General features: G+C 41.5%; 1 protein-coding gene across 5 annotated transcripts; it reads left to right on the top strand.

Annotated features, from left to right (window-relative positions):
• Positions 1 to 15,338, top strand: LOC105463820 (zinc finger protein 285). 5 transcript variants are annotated; one of them, XM_011711160.2, is made up of 4 exons: positions 1 to 60; positions 4,322 to 4,379; positions 7,928 to 8,054; positions 12,194 to 15,338. In XM_011711160.2, exons 1-4 carry the CDS (start codon positions 8 to 10, stop codon positions 13,822 to 13,824), a joined length of 1,869 nt encoding a protein of 622 aa, XP_011709462.2. In that variant the 5' UTR covers positions 1 to 7; the 3' UTR covers positions 13,825 to 15,338. The 5 variants fall into 5 exon arrangements, with proteins under 5 accessions (XP_011709462.2, XP_011709465.2, XP_011709464.2 ...); XM_011711163.2 differs by lacking the exon at positions 1 to 60 and adding an exon at positions 67 to 151; XM_011711162.3 differs by lacking the exon at positions 1 to 60 and adding an exon at positions 116 to 205.
• Positions 15,339 to 19,263: the final 3,925 nt, after the last annotated feature.

The raw sequence follows: 19,263 nt of genomic DNA, 5'->3' as shown, positions 1-19,263 counted from the left end.
CTAGCGCATGCGCCGTGGTACCGGACGCACGCTGCAGGCGACATTGTTTGGGATGTTGGGGTGAGTCCCGCCTGGACCGCGCCCCTCTTGGAGGCGTAGCCAGGAGTAGGGGTGTCGGATGTGCAGCTGTGACCCGTCCCTGTGGACTGAAGTAGGAGAAGTGGAAGAGGGGACTGGTGACCAATGATAAGGCCTCGTGGGTGGGGTAGGCTGGGGAAGTTCAGCGGCGCGACCCACCTGGGATGGGATGGGGAGAGCTTGGGCTCGGTTTGGGGAGCAGCCCTGGGTTTGAGAAAACAGTGCATCTTCTTCATGTTTCGTGACAGCGACTCGCGCTGTGCGTCCTCGGGTCGAAGCTTAGTGTCAGTCTTGGGATGTGCATCTCTGGATGAGGGCAGGGGGGCGCTGGCTCAGGGTTCAGGAGTAATGGCTGGGTCTGTGCGTCCCTGAATGGGATAAGGGATTTGCCTAATCAGCGTGTCTGTGGGTATAGAGGATGGTTTGGGCTGTTCTCGCTCAGTTTGGTGGGGGCGATTCTGGCTCAGCACCCCTAGGTTCTTGGAGGGGGAGTTGTCTTGGGTCTGAACTCTGGATTTTGGCAGCTCTGACTCCAGCGGGGCATTTCTAACGTCAGGGCAGAGGTTCTGGCTTCTGGCAATAAAGAAACAACTCAGACCGTAATAACTCTGGAGTTTAATGTCACCGAATTTATTTTGAAAAGAACTGCCCCAGGCCGGGTGCGGTGGCTCACGCCTGTAATCCCAGCACTTTGGGAGGCCGAGGTGGGCGGATCACGAGGTCAGGAGATCGAGACCATCCTGGCTAACACGGTGAAGCCCCGTCTCTACTAAAAAAGATACAAAAAATCAGCCGGGCGTGGTGGCGGGCGCCTGTAGTCCCAGCTACTCGGGAGGCTGAGGCAGGAGAATGGCGTGAACCCGGAAGGCGGAGCTTGCAGTTAGCCTAGATCGCGCCACTGCACTCCGGGTCTCGGCGACAGAGCGAGACTCCGTCTAAAAAAAAAAAAAACAAAAAGAAAAGAAAAGAAAAGAACTGCCCCAAATTATTAACTCCATTCTCACCTCACATGCTGTGAGCCAGGGAGTAGGGACTTTGAGGATTATAAAGCAGATGAGCAAATATAAGTTGTTAAATTGCACTCAACAAATTTGAAGTTTGAACGCTCTCTGTATATTTGATAAAGTTAGAGAATTTGTGTTAATTATTTTAGGTGTAATGCAGGATTTATTACATTTCTGATTGTGTTTCTGGGCGATTGCAGTTCCAGATTCAGCTGCACTTTTCCTCTAGGTCCTCATTCCCTGAAGAGGTTGATATGGGCTTCTGGTCTCATTCCTGATGCATTCCTCAGATCAGAGTAGTTGTCAGGTTGAAGGATGAGAAAGGCATTTGTGTGCGAGAGCTGTGTGGACTTTGGTAGGTAGGGAAAAAACAAGAGTCTTGAGGTGCCATGTGCCCCATGTCTTTGGCTGCCCCACCTTTTCCCCTGCTGTCTGCCCTGAAAGGCCACAATTGCCTTCTGGCCTTGCTTGTCTTTGGCCAATGGGAAGTCTCAACAGAAAAGTTTGGAGAGAGGAAGAATTGTGATTTGGAGTATCTTGTCCCCCAGTTCTCTCTCTGCAGGATTGTCACAGATTAGCTGCCCTTCTAACAACAGATCATGGTTTGGGTGGCCCTGGCCACATGGTCCTCTCAGTTCCTGGCTCCAGGGACTGCTCCCTCCCCTTACCTCTTAAGGCCCAGGTATTATAATAGCACCTCTCTGTCACTTCCCAGGATAGAGCCTTATCCACTGTGATTTCCTTACCCCCAGCCAACACCATTGTAAGCCATCTGTTTATTAAATTCCCCTCAAATTTGAATATGCCATTCTGGTTCCTGCCATGGCCCTGACTTGATACAGGCAGGTAGTGTCTGAAGCCAGAAATTCAGGAAACCAAACCCCCAACCATATATGTGTGAGTGCATGTGTGTAGATGTGTGCTTGAAAATAAACCTGTCCCATTTTTGGCTCTTAAGTGAGAACAGGTACTGGAAGTAGAAGGTGAGTTTATGTCTTTGCAAATGCATCTAATGTATAATATCCAAGCCAATTCTATCTCTGCATTTGTTAATATCGAGAAACATTGAGTGCTTGTTAAATGATAAGATCCTTACCAAGTGCAGTGGATAAAAGACTATAGCTTGGCTATTTTTGTTTTTAGGATTTGTAGTTTTTTGACAGGGGAAAGGAGGAGTGTTTTCTTGGTAGGTTTTAATTATTGTAAAACGATGTAATTCATGCTGTACTGATGAGTTGAATACTCCTTATTTTGCCCTTTGTTGGAACCCCAAATAAGATGTGATTAATGATGTCTCTTAAAGGTAGGAAAGGAGAGAAAAGGAGTCCAAGGATTTACCAAAAAGACATTTCATAGTCTTTTAATCTGATTTTATAACCCTGTGAGCTGCAATTCAAAGGGTAGCCAACAGACCAGTGCCAATAAATGATGTTGGTCTGTGACCAGATAATTTGAGAACTTGAGTGCAAATGTTTAAAATTTTGTCTTATCGATTAACAATTATTATTGTTATTAATAATAATAACAATTGGGCTTTAAATTGCATACCTTCTTAATTTCCTTTTTCCAGTAATTTCTTTTTACTGTATCTTACCAAAATATCAGTCTGTGACAGACTTTATCACTTTATCACAGATAGTCTGAAAAGCACTATCTGAGAAGGCAGAAACGTGGTTTTGGGCTTTTATTTTTTAATCTTTGCAGTTTCCACAGTACCTAAAGTGGCAATTTTATACACTAAGTTTCTCCACAAAGGCCAGAGACAATTGTGTTTACAGGGTTTATCAGATGGAATCCCAATAAAAAATAAATAGAACACTCAAATTGGGTAATTTGAGAAGAGCTTAATAAAGGCACAATCTATAAAGTTATAGGCAGGCTGTGGTAATCAACAAAGGATATTGCAATATTTCAGAACTAGTGATAGCAGGATAACTTACTGCCTTTAGGACTGAAGGGCTAAGTGAGGAGGCAGTCACTAAAACCTGAAGAAAGATTTATGGGATGACAGCTGCCTGATGGAGACCATGACCTTTGGTAAATGGATATGGAACACAGCCATTCCACAGCTTACCTGGGGGGGTAAATATCCTGACTTCACTCTTGTCCCTTCTCTGGATCTCTTGCTGGCTTTCCCCATTGGCTGAACCCAACTGGAAGCTAATTGGCAAGGGAATCCACTGATAAAAGCAGAACAGGAAGGGGCTTTAGTGTATATGAAGTGGCAAGCTTAGAAGGTCTGTGTCTACCTACTTTGGACTACCTGCAGTCTGAGAACATTTATAGTTCAGTATACTGTGAGCATTTCCAGAGCAGAGGATGTGTCTTTTATGTCATAGGTGTGTCATCAATATTTGCAAAAGCAGGGGATAGAATGGGTGCTGGAGAGATAGTTTAGGAAGCCAAGAGTCAAGGTGTAGATGTTTAAAAATTTGTATTATTGATTAACATAATAATAGAAATTGAGATTTAATTTGTATATCTTGGCTAACCTCAAGTTTTTTAGACCACAGGCCTAGCCATACAAAATCAAGTCTTGCATGTGAAAAGTGGAAATAGCAGAAGGTCCCTGTCATCCTGAGATTGCTCTCTCCTCTCTCTCTTCTTTTTTTTGAGACAACTCTGTCTCTGTTGCCCAGGCTGGAGTGCAGTGGTGCGATCACGGCTCACTGAAGCCTCCGCCTCACAGGTTCAAGTGATTGTCCTGCCTCAGCCTCCTGAGTAGCTGGGATTATAGGCGCCCGCCACCACAGGCAGCTAATTTTGTATTTTTAGTAGAGACAGGGTTTCACCATGTTAGCCAGGCTGGTCTCGAACTCCTGGCCTCAAGCGATCCACCCATCTTGGGTTCCTAAAGTGCTGGGATTTCAGGCGTGAGCCAGTGTGCCCAGCCCTGAGATTGCTCCCTTAATCAGCAATTCTGGGGCCTCTTTTCCTGCGAAATTCAGATGTAGATTATGTCAGTTCATTCACAAGTCTGAGCAAAGGAAAAGAATGTGCAGGTTTTGACCCAAAACCTTGAGGAGAGAGAGAGGAGTTACACAGTGGTTTGAGATTGAGGGACTGGGGCCAAATTGAGGGAAGTCTTGAGAAGGTGAGAGTTCAGTCTGTTCAGAGTGAGAAGAGATGACATCTAGGGAGTGGAGAAATTGTGAGAAACTTTTACAGATAAGGAAGGAACAAATGTTCATTCATAACTTGTTGAATCCATGATCTCATGGATTCTTTCTTCTTTGCAGTTCTGCTTTTCCAGAATCCTGCCCTTTCCAAAAGGAAGACGATATGATGAAGTTCCAGGTAAGTTAAGGGTTTCTTTCTCTTTAAATATACTGTTCATTGTGAGGAACCAGACACTTCTGTTTTCTGAAAGGAGGTCAGCATTTTTTGAGTGACTGCTATGTATTAGGTACTTTATCTTGCTCATAATGACTTTGTGAGGCAGGCGGTTTGACTCCCTTTATAGAAGTGAAGAAATAACTCACAGATTTCAAGATGTCTGCTTTGGTGCTACTCTAAGTGTGGTTCATGTACCAGTACCAGTACCAGTACCAGTCCATGAACTGCTTGTCACTGCCCCATGAGGGAAAAAGAATTAAGAGTAAGTTCAGAAACTTTTATAGCAGTTTGGTGTTGCCACAGCATCCGAGTGCATGGGCAGCATATACATGACCATACTCTAAATGTCACTGGTCTAGTTGAATAAGTAGCAATATTTGAATGGGTATGTATTGGTCAGAGTTCAACCAGCAAGGCAGAACCAGTAAGAGATATATATTAAGAGATTTATTGTAAGGAATTGACTTATATGATTATGGGGGCTAACTAGGCAAGTCCAAAATCTACCGGGCAGCCCATCAGGAAGGGTAGGCCAGAACTCTTGGACAGACTGAAGCTACTGTCTGTGGGGGGAATTTCTCCCCCTCCCAGGGAAGCCTCAGTTCTGCTCATAAGACCTTTCAGTTTATTGAATCAGACATACTCAGATTAGTTAGAATAATCTCCCTTAAAGTCAACTGATTATGGACTTTAATCACATCTATAAATTATCTTCACAGCAATACCTGGATTAGTGTTTGATTCAATAACTGAGGACTGTAGCTTAGCCAAGTTGACACATTAAAAAGACCATCACAGTGTGGAGGAAGGATTTTCTTTTAATCATGAAAAAATTAATTATGAAAATACACAAAAAGAGCAAATGGTATTATGATCCTCCATTTGCAGTACCCATCATGCAGTTTCAACAATTAACTTTTTGCCAAAGAGATTTGCTTAATCTCTTTTTCCGTTTTTTCTTTCCCAAAGTATTTTAAAGAGGCATGTTATTTCACACTGTATTGGTTTTTCTCTGAGTACCTCACTCTTGTATAGTACCTTATTATATATGCAACTAAAATGAATGAGCTCACACTTTTATCCTTCTGCCTAGAAACCATCTTGCCCAAGTCCAAGATTCATTATGTCCATTTTCTATCTTCTGACTTACAGCAACAGTTTACCAAATATTCACCACTACATCACCCAGGTCACCATTTTTCCAGCCTCCTATAACAGCGTCCTCAATGGTTATCTCCTGGACCTAAAACCAATGCCATGAATATTTGGTAGCACTCTGCTGGTTTTGATTAGCTTGGGTGTGTCCTCATAGTGAAGAAGAGGGGCAAGAGAGCAAGTGGACACGTGAGATCTCTCGAGGCCCAGGTTTAGAACTGGCACGTTATCACTTCTGCTTCATTTTGGTAGCCAGAGCAAGTTCCATTCCAAGTCCAAACTAAAGGGGTAAGGAGACACACTCTGGTCCTTTAGTGGGACTGGAGAGCATGGAAGAGGATATTTCTAAACAGCAACCTAATTTACCACACTCTCTATGTATTTCAGTATATATTTCCTTAAAAATGGACTAATGAGATAATCAATAATTATTTGGTATTATCTAATACCCAGACAATAATCAAATTTCCCTGATTATCTAAAAAAAATTTTTTTTAACAGTTAGTTTGTTCAAATGGGATCTTAACAAGGTCTATACTATCATATAGTTGGTTGTTACATCTCATAATCTCTTTTAATCCAGAGAAATCTGCCCCTCTACTTTATTCTCTCCTGCTATTAACTTGTTGTAGAAACCAAGTTTGGTGTCCTGTGTTCTTTCCTACATTTGGAATGCATTTGTTTGCTTCCTTTTGGTGTCTTTCAATGTGTTATTCTATCCACAGTATTTCTTGTAAGTGGAAGCACCAGATGCTTGAATAGATTTAGGTTTAAGGTTTTACAAGAATACTTCATAGATGGTTTTACAAGAATACTTCATAGAAGAAAAGATTTAAAGATTTTTGCATGTGTTTATTAGTTTATAAAATTTGGTTTCTTAATATTTTGGGGTTGTCCTTGTACCTGTATCCTGTGACAATCGCTGCCTAGGATTCCTACAAGGGATCCATCCAGCTACAAGGGTGGTGGAGAAATGAGTGTTTTATTTTCCCAGGCTCTATAGTTGAGGCAGAGAATGGAGAATGGGGAGTATGCTGGGTGAACCTCTATTCCTAACCCCTTCTCCCTACGTTGGAACACCCCAAGCAGGCTTCAGGGTATCTGTATTTCCTGAATGGTTAACTCCAATTCAATTTTGTTGCCTCTAACAGTAGTGCTACTGAGAGAGTGGTGCTATTAGGACAACAGTGCTGACTCCCCTAGATTTTGGTTTTAATCATTGTCAGATTTTGGTAGTTGGACAATTGTTAGTAACATATTCCTTGTGAAGTCCTTTGTAACTGCTTACAACTTTTGTTTGAAAGCTCTGCTTTATTTAGAGATGCAGCGTCTATTGAGAGAACATATCTGTAAATACTTAACTCTGAGCAGTGTGATATATGCAGCGATAGAAATATTTTATGTAAAAATTGGTTTCTTGATTAGGAGATGGTTATTAATATCAGCTTATTCCCCACATCCTTTTATTTTGAGAAATTTCAATTTATCAGGAAGATGAAAGAATAGCATAATGTGTAATCTTCACCTTGATTCACCAGTTGTTCAGAATCACCCACAAACATATGCATAATATACGTATATACACACACATATCTATATTTTATTTTGATGACCCACTTGGGGATAAATTGCAGGCATCATTATAATTCATCCCTAAATATTTCAGCTTATAGCTCCTAAGAATAAGAGCATTCTCCTACATTTCCACATTACTGCTAACATACTCAAGAAATTTCACATTGATACCACTATTTTTTAATACCTAGTTGATATCGAAGTGTTCTTATTTATCCTAATCTCCCTTTTCTCTTTTGTGTTTTTTGAATCTAGGGGCCAATACTTTTAGTTACCCTGTCTTCTTAGTTCCTTTTAACATGATAAAAATAGATTAATCTGCCATGAAAAAGTGAAAATACCAAATCTTGGTGTGTGATGAGAAATGAACTCATGGAACACTACTAGACTTATGTATTGGCACAACACCTTAGTGTAGATTTATCTGCGCCTGTTTCCTGGGCCATATTTTATAATTTGATTAATATTGTCCTTTGGGAATCCCTGATCCAACAGGATTGGTGTCCTTATGAGAGAGACTCAACACAGCTTGCTGTCATTCTCCCTATGCCACGTAAGGACACAGTGAGAGGACAGCTGTCTACAAGCCAAGAGAAGAAACCTGAATGAAACCTATCTTGGTGGTACTTGATCTTAGACTTTCCAACCTCCAGAACAGGAAGAAATAAGTTTATTTTGTTTAATCTAGTCAGACTGTGGTATTTTATTAAGGCAGCCCAAACAGACTAAGACCAGTCATTTGTGTGGATGATTGATGTGGCGTGTGGTTGATGTTTTAGGAAAGGGTGACATTCAAGGATGTGGCTGTTGTCTTCACCAAGGAAGAGCTGGCACTATTGGATAAAGCCCAGATAAACCTGTACCAAGATGTGATGCTGGAAAACTTCAGGAACCTTATCTCAGTGGGTGAGTAACTGAGCATCAGACCACTGAACCTGTTTCTTCAAATCATCATTTCAAACCAGATAGAATATTCCAGTTAGATCACAAAAAGATGCATTGGCCACTGGAAAGAAAAATCCTAAGAGATTCATGTGCAGGTTAGAACTCTGCAGTTAATGAGCTTTTACAGATCAATGTGAGGATGTGGCCCCTTGTGATGTGAGGGAGCTCTCCCCAAATCTCATACCCCTGGCCTGTGGGCATTCAGTGCAGGTAGTAACCCCTCCCTCCCTACTCACACATTTAGGCTCTCATTCTTTCCTCATATTTCTCAGAATGAGACTGATAAAATTCACACATCACCAACGGCCTTGATCTATTGGTTGCTTCTGGAGAAAAATCAATGTTTATCCAATGTTTTGGATAAACCAGTGTTAAAGGAACCAAGGGAGAACTTTGATTTCATTGGCAGTTACAATAGCCAACACTTACTGGTATGTAGTAAGTGTAATCTAAGTGTTGGTTTATTTGATTACTTTTTGATAAATATCTAACCTCATTTTTATTTCTCAGAGGTTCATATACAGTTATGTGTTACCTAAGTTTAGTTTATGAGATAGAGATATGGTTTGGCTATGTCCCTACCCAAGTCTCATCTTGAATTGTAGCTCCCATAATTCCCACATGTTGTGGGAGGGACCTGGTAGGAGGCAACTGAGTCATGGGGCAGGGGTCTTTCTCATGCTGTTCTCATGAGAGTGAATAAGTCTCATGAGAGCTGATGGTTTTATAAATGGGTGTTCTCCTGCACAGGCTTTCTCTTTGCCTGCCGCCATGTAGGACGTCCGTTTGCTCTTCCTTCACCTTCTGCCATGATTGTGAGGCCACCCCAGCCATATGGAACTATGAGTCAATTAAACCTCTTTCCTTTATAAATTACCCAGTTTGGGGTATGTCTTTATTAACAACGTGAGAATGGACTAATACAGATAGTTACTGTTATTAGCCCCCTTTTATGATGTATTACTCTGTTTTCACACTGCTGATAAAGACATACCCAAGACTGGGCAATTTACAAGATAGAGGTGTATTGGACTTACAGTTCCACATGCCTAGGGAGGCCTCACAATCATGGTGGAAGGTGAAAGGCACGTCTCACATGGTGGCAGACAAGAGAAGAGCGCTTCTTCAGGGAACCGCCCCCTGCCCCCTTTTTTTTTTTTTTTTTTTTTTTTTTGACAGAGTCTGGCTCTGTAGCCAGGCTGGAGTGCAGTGGTGCTATCTTGGCTCACTGCAACCTCCACCTCCCGGGTTCAAGCAATTCTCCTGCCTCAGTCTCCTGGGTAGCTGGGACTACAGGCATGTGCCACCATGCCCAGCTAATTTTTGTATTTTTAGTAGAGACGGGGTTTCACCATGTTGGCCAGGATGGTCTCAATCTCTTGACCTCGAGATCCGCCCGCCTTGGCGTCCCAAAGTGCTGGGATTACAGGCATGAGGCGCCGCATCCAGCTGGAAACTCCCCTCTTTAAAGCCATCAGATCTCATGAGACTCATTCACTATCATGAGAACAACACAGGAAAAACCCGCCCCCATAATTCAATCACCTCCCACTGGGTTCCTCCCATGACACATGGGAATTGTGGGAGTTACAATTCAAGATGAGATTTGGGTGGGGACACAGCCAAACCATATTATCCCACCCCTGGCCCCTCCCAAATCTTATGTCCTTACATTTGAAAACCAATCATGCCTCCCAACAGTCCCCCAAAGTCTTAACTCATTTCAGCATTAACTCAAAAGTCCACAGTCCAGTGTCTCATCTGAGACAAGCCAAGTCTAATCCGTCTATGAGCCTGTAAAATCAAAAACAAGTTATTTACTTCCTAGGTACAGTGCAGGTACAGGCATTGTGTAAATACAGCTGTTCCAAATGGGAGAAATTGGCCAAATCAAAGGGGCTACAGGCCCCATGCAAGTCTGAAATCCAACAGGGCTGTCAAATCTTAAAGCTCAAATGTGATCTCCTTTGACTCTATGTCTTGCATCCTGGTCACACTGATGTAAAAGGTGGGTTTCCATGGTCTTGGGCAGCTCTGCCCCTGTGGCTCTGCAGAGTATAGTCTCCCTTCTGGCTGCTTTCATGGGCTGGTGTTGTGTGTTTGTGGCTTTTCCAGGCACACGGTGCAAGCTGTCAGTGCATCTAGCATTCTGGGGTCTGAAGGACAGTGGCCCTCTTCTCACAGCTCCACTAGGCAGTGCCCTGGTAAGGACTCTGTGTGGGGGCTCTGACATGTGGGAATTATGGGACACGACACGTGGGAATTATGGGAGTTACAATTCAAGAAGAGATTTGGGTGGGGACACAGCCAAACCATATCAATGAATGAAACAACTGAGTCACAGAATTAATAACTTCCCCACGATCACAACTGCTTGTAAGAACTAGGATTTGAGCCCTCCTAATCTGGCCCTAGGTCCTATGTTTGTAATAAATAACCTCATGAAACCAAAGTGTAAACTGTAGACACAGGGCCTTTTGCATAAATCTACATATCCTTGCAGTTGTTTCTCAAACTGCAGGATAAAACCCTCTTGGCGAGTCCTGAAATCAAATTACTGTGTCATAACTAGCAATTTTTAAAAAGCAAAGTAGATTAATAGAACAGAAAACAAAAGAATTTATCAAAGTGCATTGCACATAGTATGTAAGTATCAGCTGATAAAACTTCTGTTTCAGTGACCAGTCTGTGTTGATGCTTGTGCCTATTCCTACTGAGTCACAATGCCGATTTTACTGTGGGTTACAATCAAAACAATTGGGAAACCACTGCTTAAGCCCATTCGGAGCAGCTCATGGTCTCCCTTTCCCTGATACTATTTTATAAACTTAAAGTCACTTTCAATTAACCCAGAAAGGAGCTTGAACCAAAGCGGTATTCAGTGGGACTTGACTATGATATTCATGCCATTTTGAAACCCATCTTAGGGTCCCAAGAATATGATCATCCTCTTCTGCCTCAGGCCCCTGTTTGTTATATACCACAGTCTTGCTTCCCTGGGTGCCAGGCCATTGACAGTGCCACAGTATCTGTTCCCCATTCTCATAGTCATGGCTGTTTGAGATTCTGCAGTAACTTAAAAGGGTAGAACTTAAGGAAATGGATTGTAGGATCTGAGTGGTTTCTATCTTTTCATGAAGACAAAGAACCTTGGGGAAAATAAAAAGGATGTATCTTAAAGCTCATCTCAGAAGTTTAACATATGCATCCCCGCACAATGCCAGGACCATATTTCACAATGTTTATCCCCATTTTCATCCCCATTGCCTTTTCATCCCCATCCCCTTTAGGCTCACCATGTACAGTTGTGCAGGTTGTACACAAAGATACATGATAGTCCTCCATACGACAGTGATGTGAAGGAAGGGAAGCTATCAGGAGATAGGACTTGTTGCTTGTTTCTGAAACCTCTTGTGACCCTTTGGGTCCCTCACTCTGCCCAACATATAGAAAACACTCCATCAATATGTATTATTTACATACACACATACACTACATAAAATGGGAGCCTTTCCCATACCTTTTGTAGCAAGATTATTGAAAGCTTTTTATTGACTACTCTTATAGCAGGGAGGTGAATTTCTTCCTTCATAAATTTTTCCTAAGACTTCCTTTTTTTCTTTTTTTGTGGCGTGGGGGTGGAAAGATCTTGCTCTGTCACCCAGGCTGGAGTGCAGTGGCACAATCTTGGCTCACTGCAGCCTCTGCCTCCCAGGATTAAACAATCCTCCAACCTCAGATTTCCAAGTGGCTGGGATCATAGGCAAAACTGACCCAATTTTTAATTTTTTTGTAGAGATGGGATCTCACCATATTGTCCAGCCTGGTCTTGATCTCCTGGGCTTGAGTGATTCTCCCACCTCAGCCTCTCAAAGTGTTGCTACTACAGGCATGAGCCACTGCACCTGGCCAAGATTTCTCTTAATTTCCCTACAACACTTGATTTCTAATTGGCAGCTCACAGGTTAGAATTACCATGGCTCTAATTGTTTCACAATTAGAACAGGGACAACTTCCCACCCCATCGTATTTCATTTTCTCAAAACCTCTGGACAGATGATTGACTTGTTCTCTTAGCCACATTCTCTTTCTTCTCATAGGAGATGGGATTAAAAACAACATTTTGAATCTTCAGGAAAAGGGGTTAAGTTACCTTTCGCAAGAAGTGCTTCGTTGCTGGCAGATTTGGAAACAAAGGATCCGGGATTTAACTGTGAGTCAGGATTATGTCATGAACCTTCAAGAAGAGTCTTCCCCACATTTAGAAGATGTTTCCCTCTGTGAAGAGTGGGCAGGCGTGTCTCTTCAGATTTCTAAAAATGAAAACTATGTAGTAAATGCCATTATCAAAAATCAAGATATCACAGCATGGCAAGGCCTGACACAGGTTCTTACCCCAGAATCGTGGAGGAAAGCCAACATAATGACTGAGCCCCAGAACTCTCAGGGAAGATATAAGGGAATTTACATGGAAGAGAAATTGTATAGACATGCTCGGCATGATGGCAGCCTCAATTGGACCGCACGTGATCATCATGAGTCCCAAGAATGTAAAGGAGAGGACCCTGGTAGACACCCCGACTGTGGGAAAAACTTGGGTATGAAATCAACAGTTGAACAACATAGTGCGGCCCGTGTAGTACCACAGCCTTTCACATGTAATAACTGTGGGGTGGCCTTTGCAGATGATACAGATCCTTGTGTCCATCACAGCGCTCACCTAGGAGAAAAATCTTATAAATGTGACCAGTATGGAAATAACTTTATTCAGAGCCAAGATCTTATCGTTCATTGTAAAACCCACTCAAGCGAGACTCCCTATGAGTTCCATGAATGGCCTACGGGCTGCAAACAGAGCTCACACTTTCCCAGATATCAGAAAGTCCCCCCGGGAGACAAACCCTACAAATGTAAAGAATGTGGCAAGGGCTTCAGGCGCAACTCCTCCCTTCACAACCATCATCGAGTCCACACAGGAGACATGCCCTACAAATGCGACGTATGTGGGAAAGGGTTTGGATTTAGGTCCCTTCTTTGTATTCATCAGGGAGTACACACAGGGAAAAAGCCCTATAAATGTGATGAGTGTGGGAAGGGCTTTGATCAGAGCTCGAACCTTCTTGTCCATCAGCGAGTCCACACTGGAGAGAAGCCCTACAAATGCAGTGAGTGTGGCAAGTGCTTTAGTTCAAGCTCCGTTCTTCAAGTCCACTGGAGGTTTCACACAGGGGAGAAACCTTATAGGTGTGGTGAGTGTGGAAAGGGCTTCAGCCAAAGTACACACCTTCACATTCACCAGAGAGTCCACACAGGGGAGAAACCATACAAATGCAATGTGTGTGGAAAGGATTTTGCATATAGCTCTGTTCTTCACACTCATCAGAGAGTTCACACTGGAGAAAAACCATATAAATGCGAAGTGTGTGGAAAGTGCTTTAGTTACAGCTCATATTTTCACTTACATCAAAGAGATCACAACAGAGAGAAACCATATAAATGTGATGAGTGTGGTAAAGGCTTCAGTCGGAATTCAGATCTTCATGTTCATCTCAGAGTCCACACAGGAGAGAGGCCCTATAAGTGTAAGGCATGTGGTAAGGGCTTCAGTCGTAATTCGTACCTCCTTGCCCATCAGAGAGTGCATATAGATGAGACACAGTACACACATTGTGAGCATGGCAAGGACCTTCTGACTCATCAAAGACTATGTGAGCAGAGAGAAACATTATAAACATAGTAAGTCAGGGTTAAATTAGGAAAACAGAAGCCACACTGTATTCCAGATGATAGGCGCTTACTCAGCCTGTGGGAGGGCTGGGGGAGCAAAAGACAGCAACACTCTCATCAATGATGTCAGCCTGCAGCACTGGAGTGTGCCAGGCAAGGATTGTGGATTTCAAGAACTTCTGTGAAGTTCCCATCGACTGCTGTATGCTGCAATGGCAAAGTAGGTGACTCTCGACAAATGGGTGGTTTTTGGTAGTGGTTGTAGTTAAAGGTCAAATTTCCTTTAAAGGGTGTATCCAGGAAGGAAATTCTAATTGGGATGATTATGGTAAGGTCTTCAGTTCAGCCAAAGTCTTTAGATATTTTTTAGTCCCCACTAGAAAAATACTCTCTATATGAAGAACATTCAAAAGTGTGCTCAGAAATGAAACCCATGCTCTTACTATGAAAGAACATTAGTACTCAGGTTTTCCATGAGATTCTGTACACAGGTGAGAAGCTCTAAAGAAGTGGTATTTGAAGGATATGGCAGAGGCAGTGCTGTGTTTATCATTTCCTTGCAAATAAGGCTCTGTTTCCCAGTAACCCCTGCAGTTAAGAATGTGCCCATGTGATTGAGTTCTAGCCAATAGAGTGTGAGCAAAAGTGATAGAAGCCACTTTCTGGTCTAGCCTTTACACATATCCTCAGGCTTCTCTATCCCTGCCAAGGTGACCTTGGAGGCTGCTTATTCCAGACTGGGTTGATAGAAGGTCACTATCTGATCTGTGTTGGATTTCTTTTTAGAGTAAGAAATAAAAATTCATTGTGTCTCACCACTGAGATTTTTGGTGGTTTATTTTGTTACTGCAACATTTCCTAGGCTATCTTGACTAGCATGGAGGGATTTTATAGCAATATGTTTCATTGTCATTGGAGTACATATACAGAAGTAACAATATAATTCAGAGTTCAAAACTTTTAAATCTTTAAGGCTTGATGTGGCAGTGCAGCCATCTAAAATGGTATGGATGCGACTTCTTCCGTGATAACTTCATTCATTGGTGTGTCCACCAAAGAGAAATGTGCCAGATGATATAGCTGTGGTAAAACTTTACAGAAAAGTACAACCCACAGTCATAAGAAATCTCATACAATAGAGAAACTCTATAATGTGGGATGCTGAATAAGTTTGTCAGCTCACACCTTAAAATGCGATTAAAAATTAACTAGAAGGCCGGGCACGGTGGCTCACGCCTGTAATCCCAACACTTTGGGAGGCCGAGGCGGGCGGATCATGAGGTCAGGAGATCGAGACCATCCTGGCTAACATGGTGAAACCCCATCTCTAGTAAAAATGCAAAAAATTAGCCGGGCGTGGCAGCAGGTACCTGTAGTCCCAGCTACTTGGGAGGCTGAGGCAGGAGAATGGTGTGAACCCGGGAGGCAGAGCTTGCAGTGAGCGGAGATTGCGCCACTGCACTCCAGCTTAGGCGACAGAGTGAGACTCCGTCTTAAAAAAAAAAAAAAAAAGAAAAACCAATATTGAGATTAATTCATTGGTGGATTCTACTAAACAGTAAAGATGTGAATCGTAAATAAACCCAGAAACGAAAAGAGAAGGGAACGCCCACCCACCCCCAGCTTGTCTCATGAGGCCAGCATTAAGCTGACAATACCAAACCAGACAAAAATTATAAGGAAAGAAAACTACAGATGAATATCCTTCATGAACTAAGTGAAAAATCCTGAATACAGTAGTCCCTTGGTATCAGTGGGGAATTGGTTCAGGGACACTTATGGATATCAAAATCCATGGATTCTCAAGTCTGTTATGTAAAATGGCCATAGTATTCTCACGTAATGTTTTCATATCATCCTGTATACTTCAAATTATTTGTATACTTCAAATTATTTCTATCTCTATACAATAAAAATGCCATGTAAATAGTTGTTATACTGTATTGGGTTTTTTATTTGTGTTATTTTTATTGTCGTGTTACTAATTTTTATTGTTTTTTTTTCTTAATATTTTTGATCCCTGTTTCATTGAATCTGTGGATGATTCTGTAGTCTCCAATGGCTTGAAGATCTCGATGACAGAGATTGAGGTGACCACGGGACCTGGAAAGTGAGGAAAGAAATCCAGGGAAAAAGATGTCAAGCAAAGAATTGCCCCTTATTCTACATTAAACTCGGCCCAAATTTCAGACTGACTGACACCCAGAATATATAAAGACTTGTACAATACAATATTAAAGAGCCCAACATCTCAATTATAATGGGCTTGAACAGTTACTTTACAAAGGAAGACATACAAATTGTTAATATAGCCCGTGAAGAAGTATGACATTATTGATCACCAGGAAAAAGCAAATGAAAACTTCAGAGAGATACAACTACACAACCACCAGAATGGCAGATATTAAAAATACTGATAACAGGCCAGGCGCAGTGGCTCACACCTGTAATCACAGCACGTTGGGAGGCCAAGGTGGGCAGATCATCCAAGGTCAGGAGTTCAAGACTAGCCTGGCCAACATGGAGAAACCCCATCTCTACTAAATATACAAAAATTAGCTAGGCATGGTGGCAGGTGCCTGTAATCCCAGCTACTCGGGAGGCTGAGGCATCACTTGAACCCAGGAGGCAGTGGTTGCAGTGAGCCAAGATCATGCCACTGCACTTCAGCCTGCATGACAAGAGTGAAACTCCGTCTCAAAAAAAAAAAAAAAAAAAAAGAAATTTACAGATAACAGCAAATGCTTGTTAGGATTCAAAACAATCAGAAATTGCATATATTTTGGGAGGCAGTGTAAAATTAATCTTTTGGGAGATGATCTGGTGGTTTCTTAAGCAGTTAAACACATCAGGCAATTCTAATCATAGATATTTATTCCAGAGAAAAGAAGGCATATGCCTGCAAAAAGACTTTTATAAGTATGCTGCAGGATCTTTATTCATAAAAATATTTAAACAATTAAAATGTAAGTAAGTTTCCAAAGACATATATTCATGCAATAGAACATCACTCAGTAATAAAAAGGATCAAATGACTGATATGTGCATCAACATGGATGGATCTTAAAAACACTATGCTCAAAGAATTGTAATGCAGAAGAGTACTTACTGTATGGTTCCATATATTTCATATTCTAAAATTGGTAAAATTTATGGTGGAAAAGTAGAACGGTGGTTGCCACTGGGGGAAGGAGTTAGAGACTGACTGGGAAGTGTCATGAGGGAATTTGTAGGGGTAATGTTAATGTTCTGATGGATAAGTGATAAGTAAAATAGCTAGATGGATGGCTAAGACATAAATGTTGCCAATTTTAGAATCTAAGCTGAGAATATATGGGTGACTACTGTATAATTCTTCCAACTCTTCTTTATGTTATACAATTTCAGGGCTAGGCACAGTGGCTTCTGCCTGTAATGCCAGCACTTTGGGAGGCCAAGGTGGGAGGATCACTTGAGGCCAGGAGCTTGAGACCAGCTGGGCAACATAGTGGGACCCCATCTTTGCAAAAAAAAAAAAAAAAAAAAATTAGCCAGGTGTGGTTGGGCACACCTATACTCCCAGCTACTTTGGAAGCTGAGATGGGAAGATGGCTTGAGCCCAGGTGGTCAAGGCCACAGTGAACTGTGATCATGCCAATGCACTCTAGCCTAGGTGACAAGCTGAGACCCTGTCTCAAAAAAAATTTTTTTGTAGTAAACTATTGAGAAAAACATAATTTTGAGTGAAAAATTTTAAAAGAGTTTTATAACACTATATATATATATATATATATATATATATATATATATCTCCAAAATTCCATACATTTTGCCAAAAAGACATACCAGCAACAGACACACCTTAAACAGATCCACCTGGCTACTGATGCAGCAGGGGAGAAAATGAGAGTGGGTAGTGGGGGATATAATGGAATAAATAAATGATATGGTTTGTTTTTTTCTTTTTCTTTTATTTTATGTATTATTTATTTATTTATTTTGAGACAGAGTCTCGCTCTATCACCCAGGCTGGAGTGCAGTGGTGCCATCTTGGCTCACTGCAGACTCTGCCTCCTGGGTTTATGCCATTCTTCTGCCTCAGCCTCCTGAGTAGCTGGGACTACAGGCGCCCGCCACAATGTCCGGCTAATTTTTTTGTATTTTTAGTAAAGACCGGGTTTCACCGTGTTAGACAGGATGGTCTCGATCTCCTGACCTCATGATCCACCCACCTCGGCCTCCCACAGTGCTGGGATTACAGGCGTGAGCCACCGCACCCGGCCTTTATTTTTAATATGTATGCCCTCAAACATTCTCCTACTCAAATAAATATTTTTATGTTCACATTTTATTCAGCAGTTCTATGTAAACAAACTAGGAAGACAGTCTGTGGAAGTTTTATCTGTGTTGTTGCCAAAGGCTTGTAATATTTCTTGAAGAATATTTTCCAGAAATAATTTAGAAGTGATTCACAATTGAATCTTGTATGCCAAGAATACAGCACATGAACAAAACATTCTCTGACCGTGGATCAATCTTTTCTTCTCAAAATTCCATAGATTATTTTTATATTACTACTTTTAATGTTGCAGACAATAATTAAAATGCAAAGCTTATTTTTTCATTCCTTTGAATTGACTCAATTCTTTATTCTTCAGCCTTGCCGTTAAAAAATTTCTCAATGTGTACAAGTGCATCTCTACAAGTCTCTTCCTCCTTTTACTCTTACTCTTCCTCCTTCTACTTCTCCTTCTCCTACACACCCTCGCCTTCCTCCCCTTTCTCCTCCAGCTTCTTCTCCTCCTTCCAATATGTGATTTTGCCCATGAGGATAAATTGTTTATTCTCTCTTAATGATTTATTTGTTACCATCTGCTTCCTTCTCTAATCCTCATTTTTTCTCATTAGCTTATAAGATACACCTGATCAATATGCTTATATTCATTATAGAGTTTCTCATTATTTTTAGCCCTTGCCTCTAAGTTCTGAAAAAAGTTCTATGCCATGTATTCAGTTTCCTTTGAAGCATATCATTGATTTTTAAAAATAGACTTTATTTTAAGAGCAGTTTTAGGTTTACAGAAAAATTGCAGAGAAAGTATTAATATTTCCCATATACTCTCCTTTCCCCTGCCCAGTTTCTTCCATTATTTGCATCTTGCGTGTGTGTGACATATTTATTACAACTAATGAACCAATATCGATACATTATTACTAACTAAAGTCTGTGGTTTACATTAGGGCTTACTCTTTGTGTTGTACATTCCATGGGTTTTGACAAAGCATAATGTCCTGTATCCACCATACCATATCATACAGAATAGTGTCACTGCTTAAAAATACCTTGTGCTCTACCAATCAATCTCCCACCCCTGAACCTCTAACAACCACTGATAACTTTACTGACCTTTAGTTTTGCCTTTTCCAGATTATCATATAATTGAATTACAGTATGTAGCTTTGA

Source organism: Macaca nemestrina, chromosome 20 (genome assembly GCF_043159975.1).
Source record: "Macaca nemestrina isolate mMacNem1 chromosome 20, mMacNem.hap1, whole genome shotgun sequence".
In the NCBI taxonomy this organism is placed as follows: Eukaryota; Metazoa; Chordata; class Mammalia; order Primates; family Cercopithecidae; genus Macaca; species Macaca nemestrina.
Note: the sequence above shows the minus strand (reverse complement) of the source record. Positions and strands in the feature narration are given on the sequence as shown.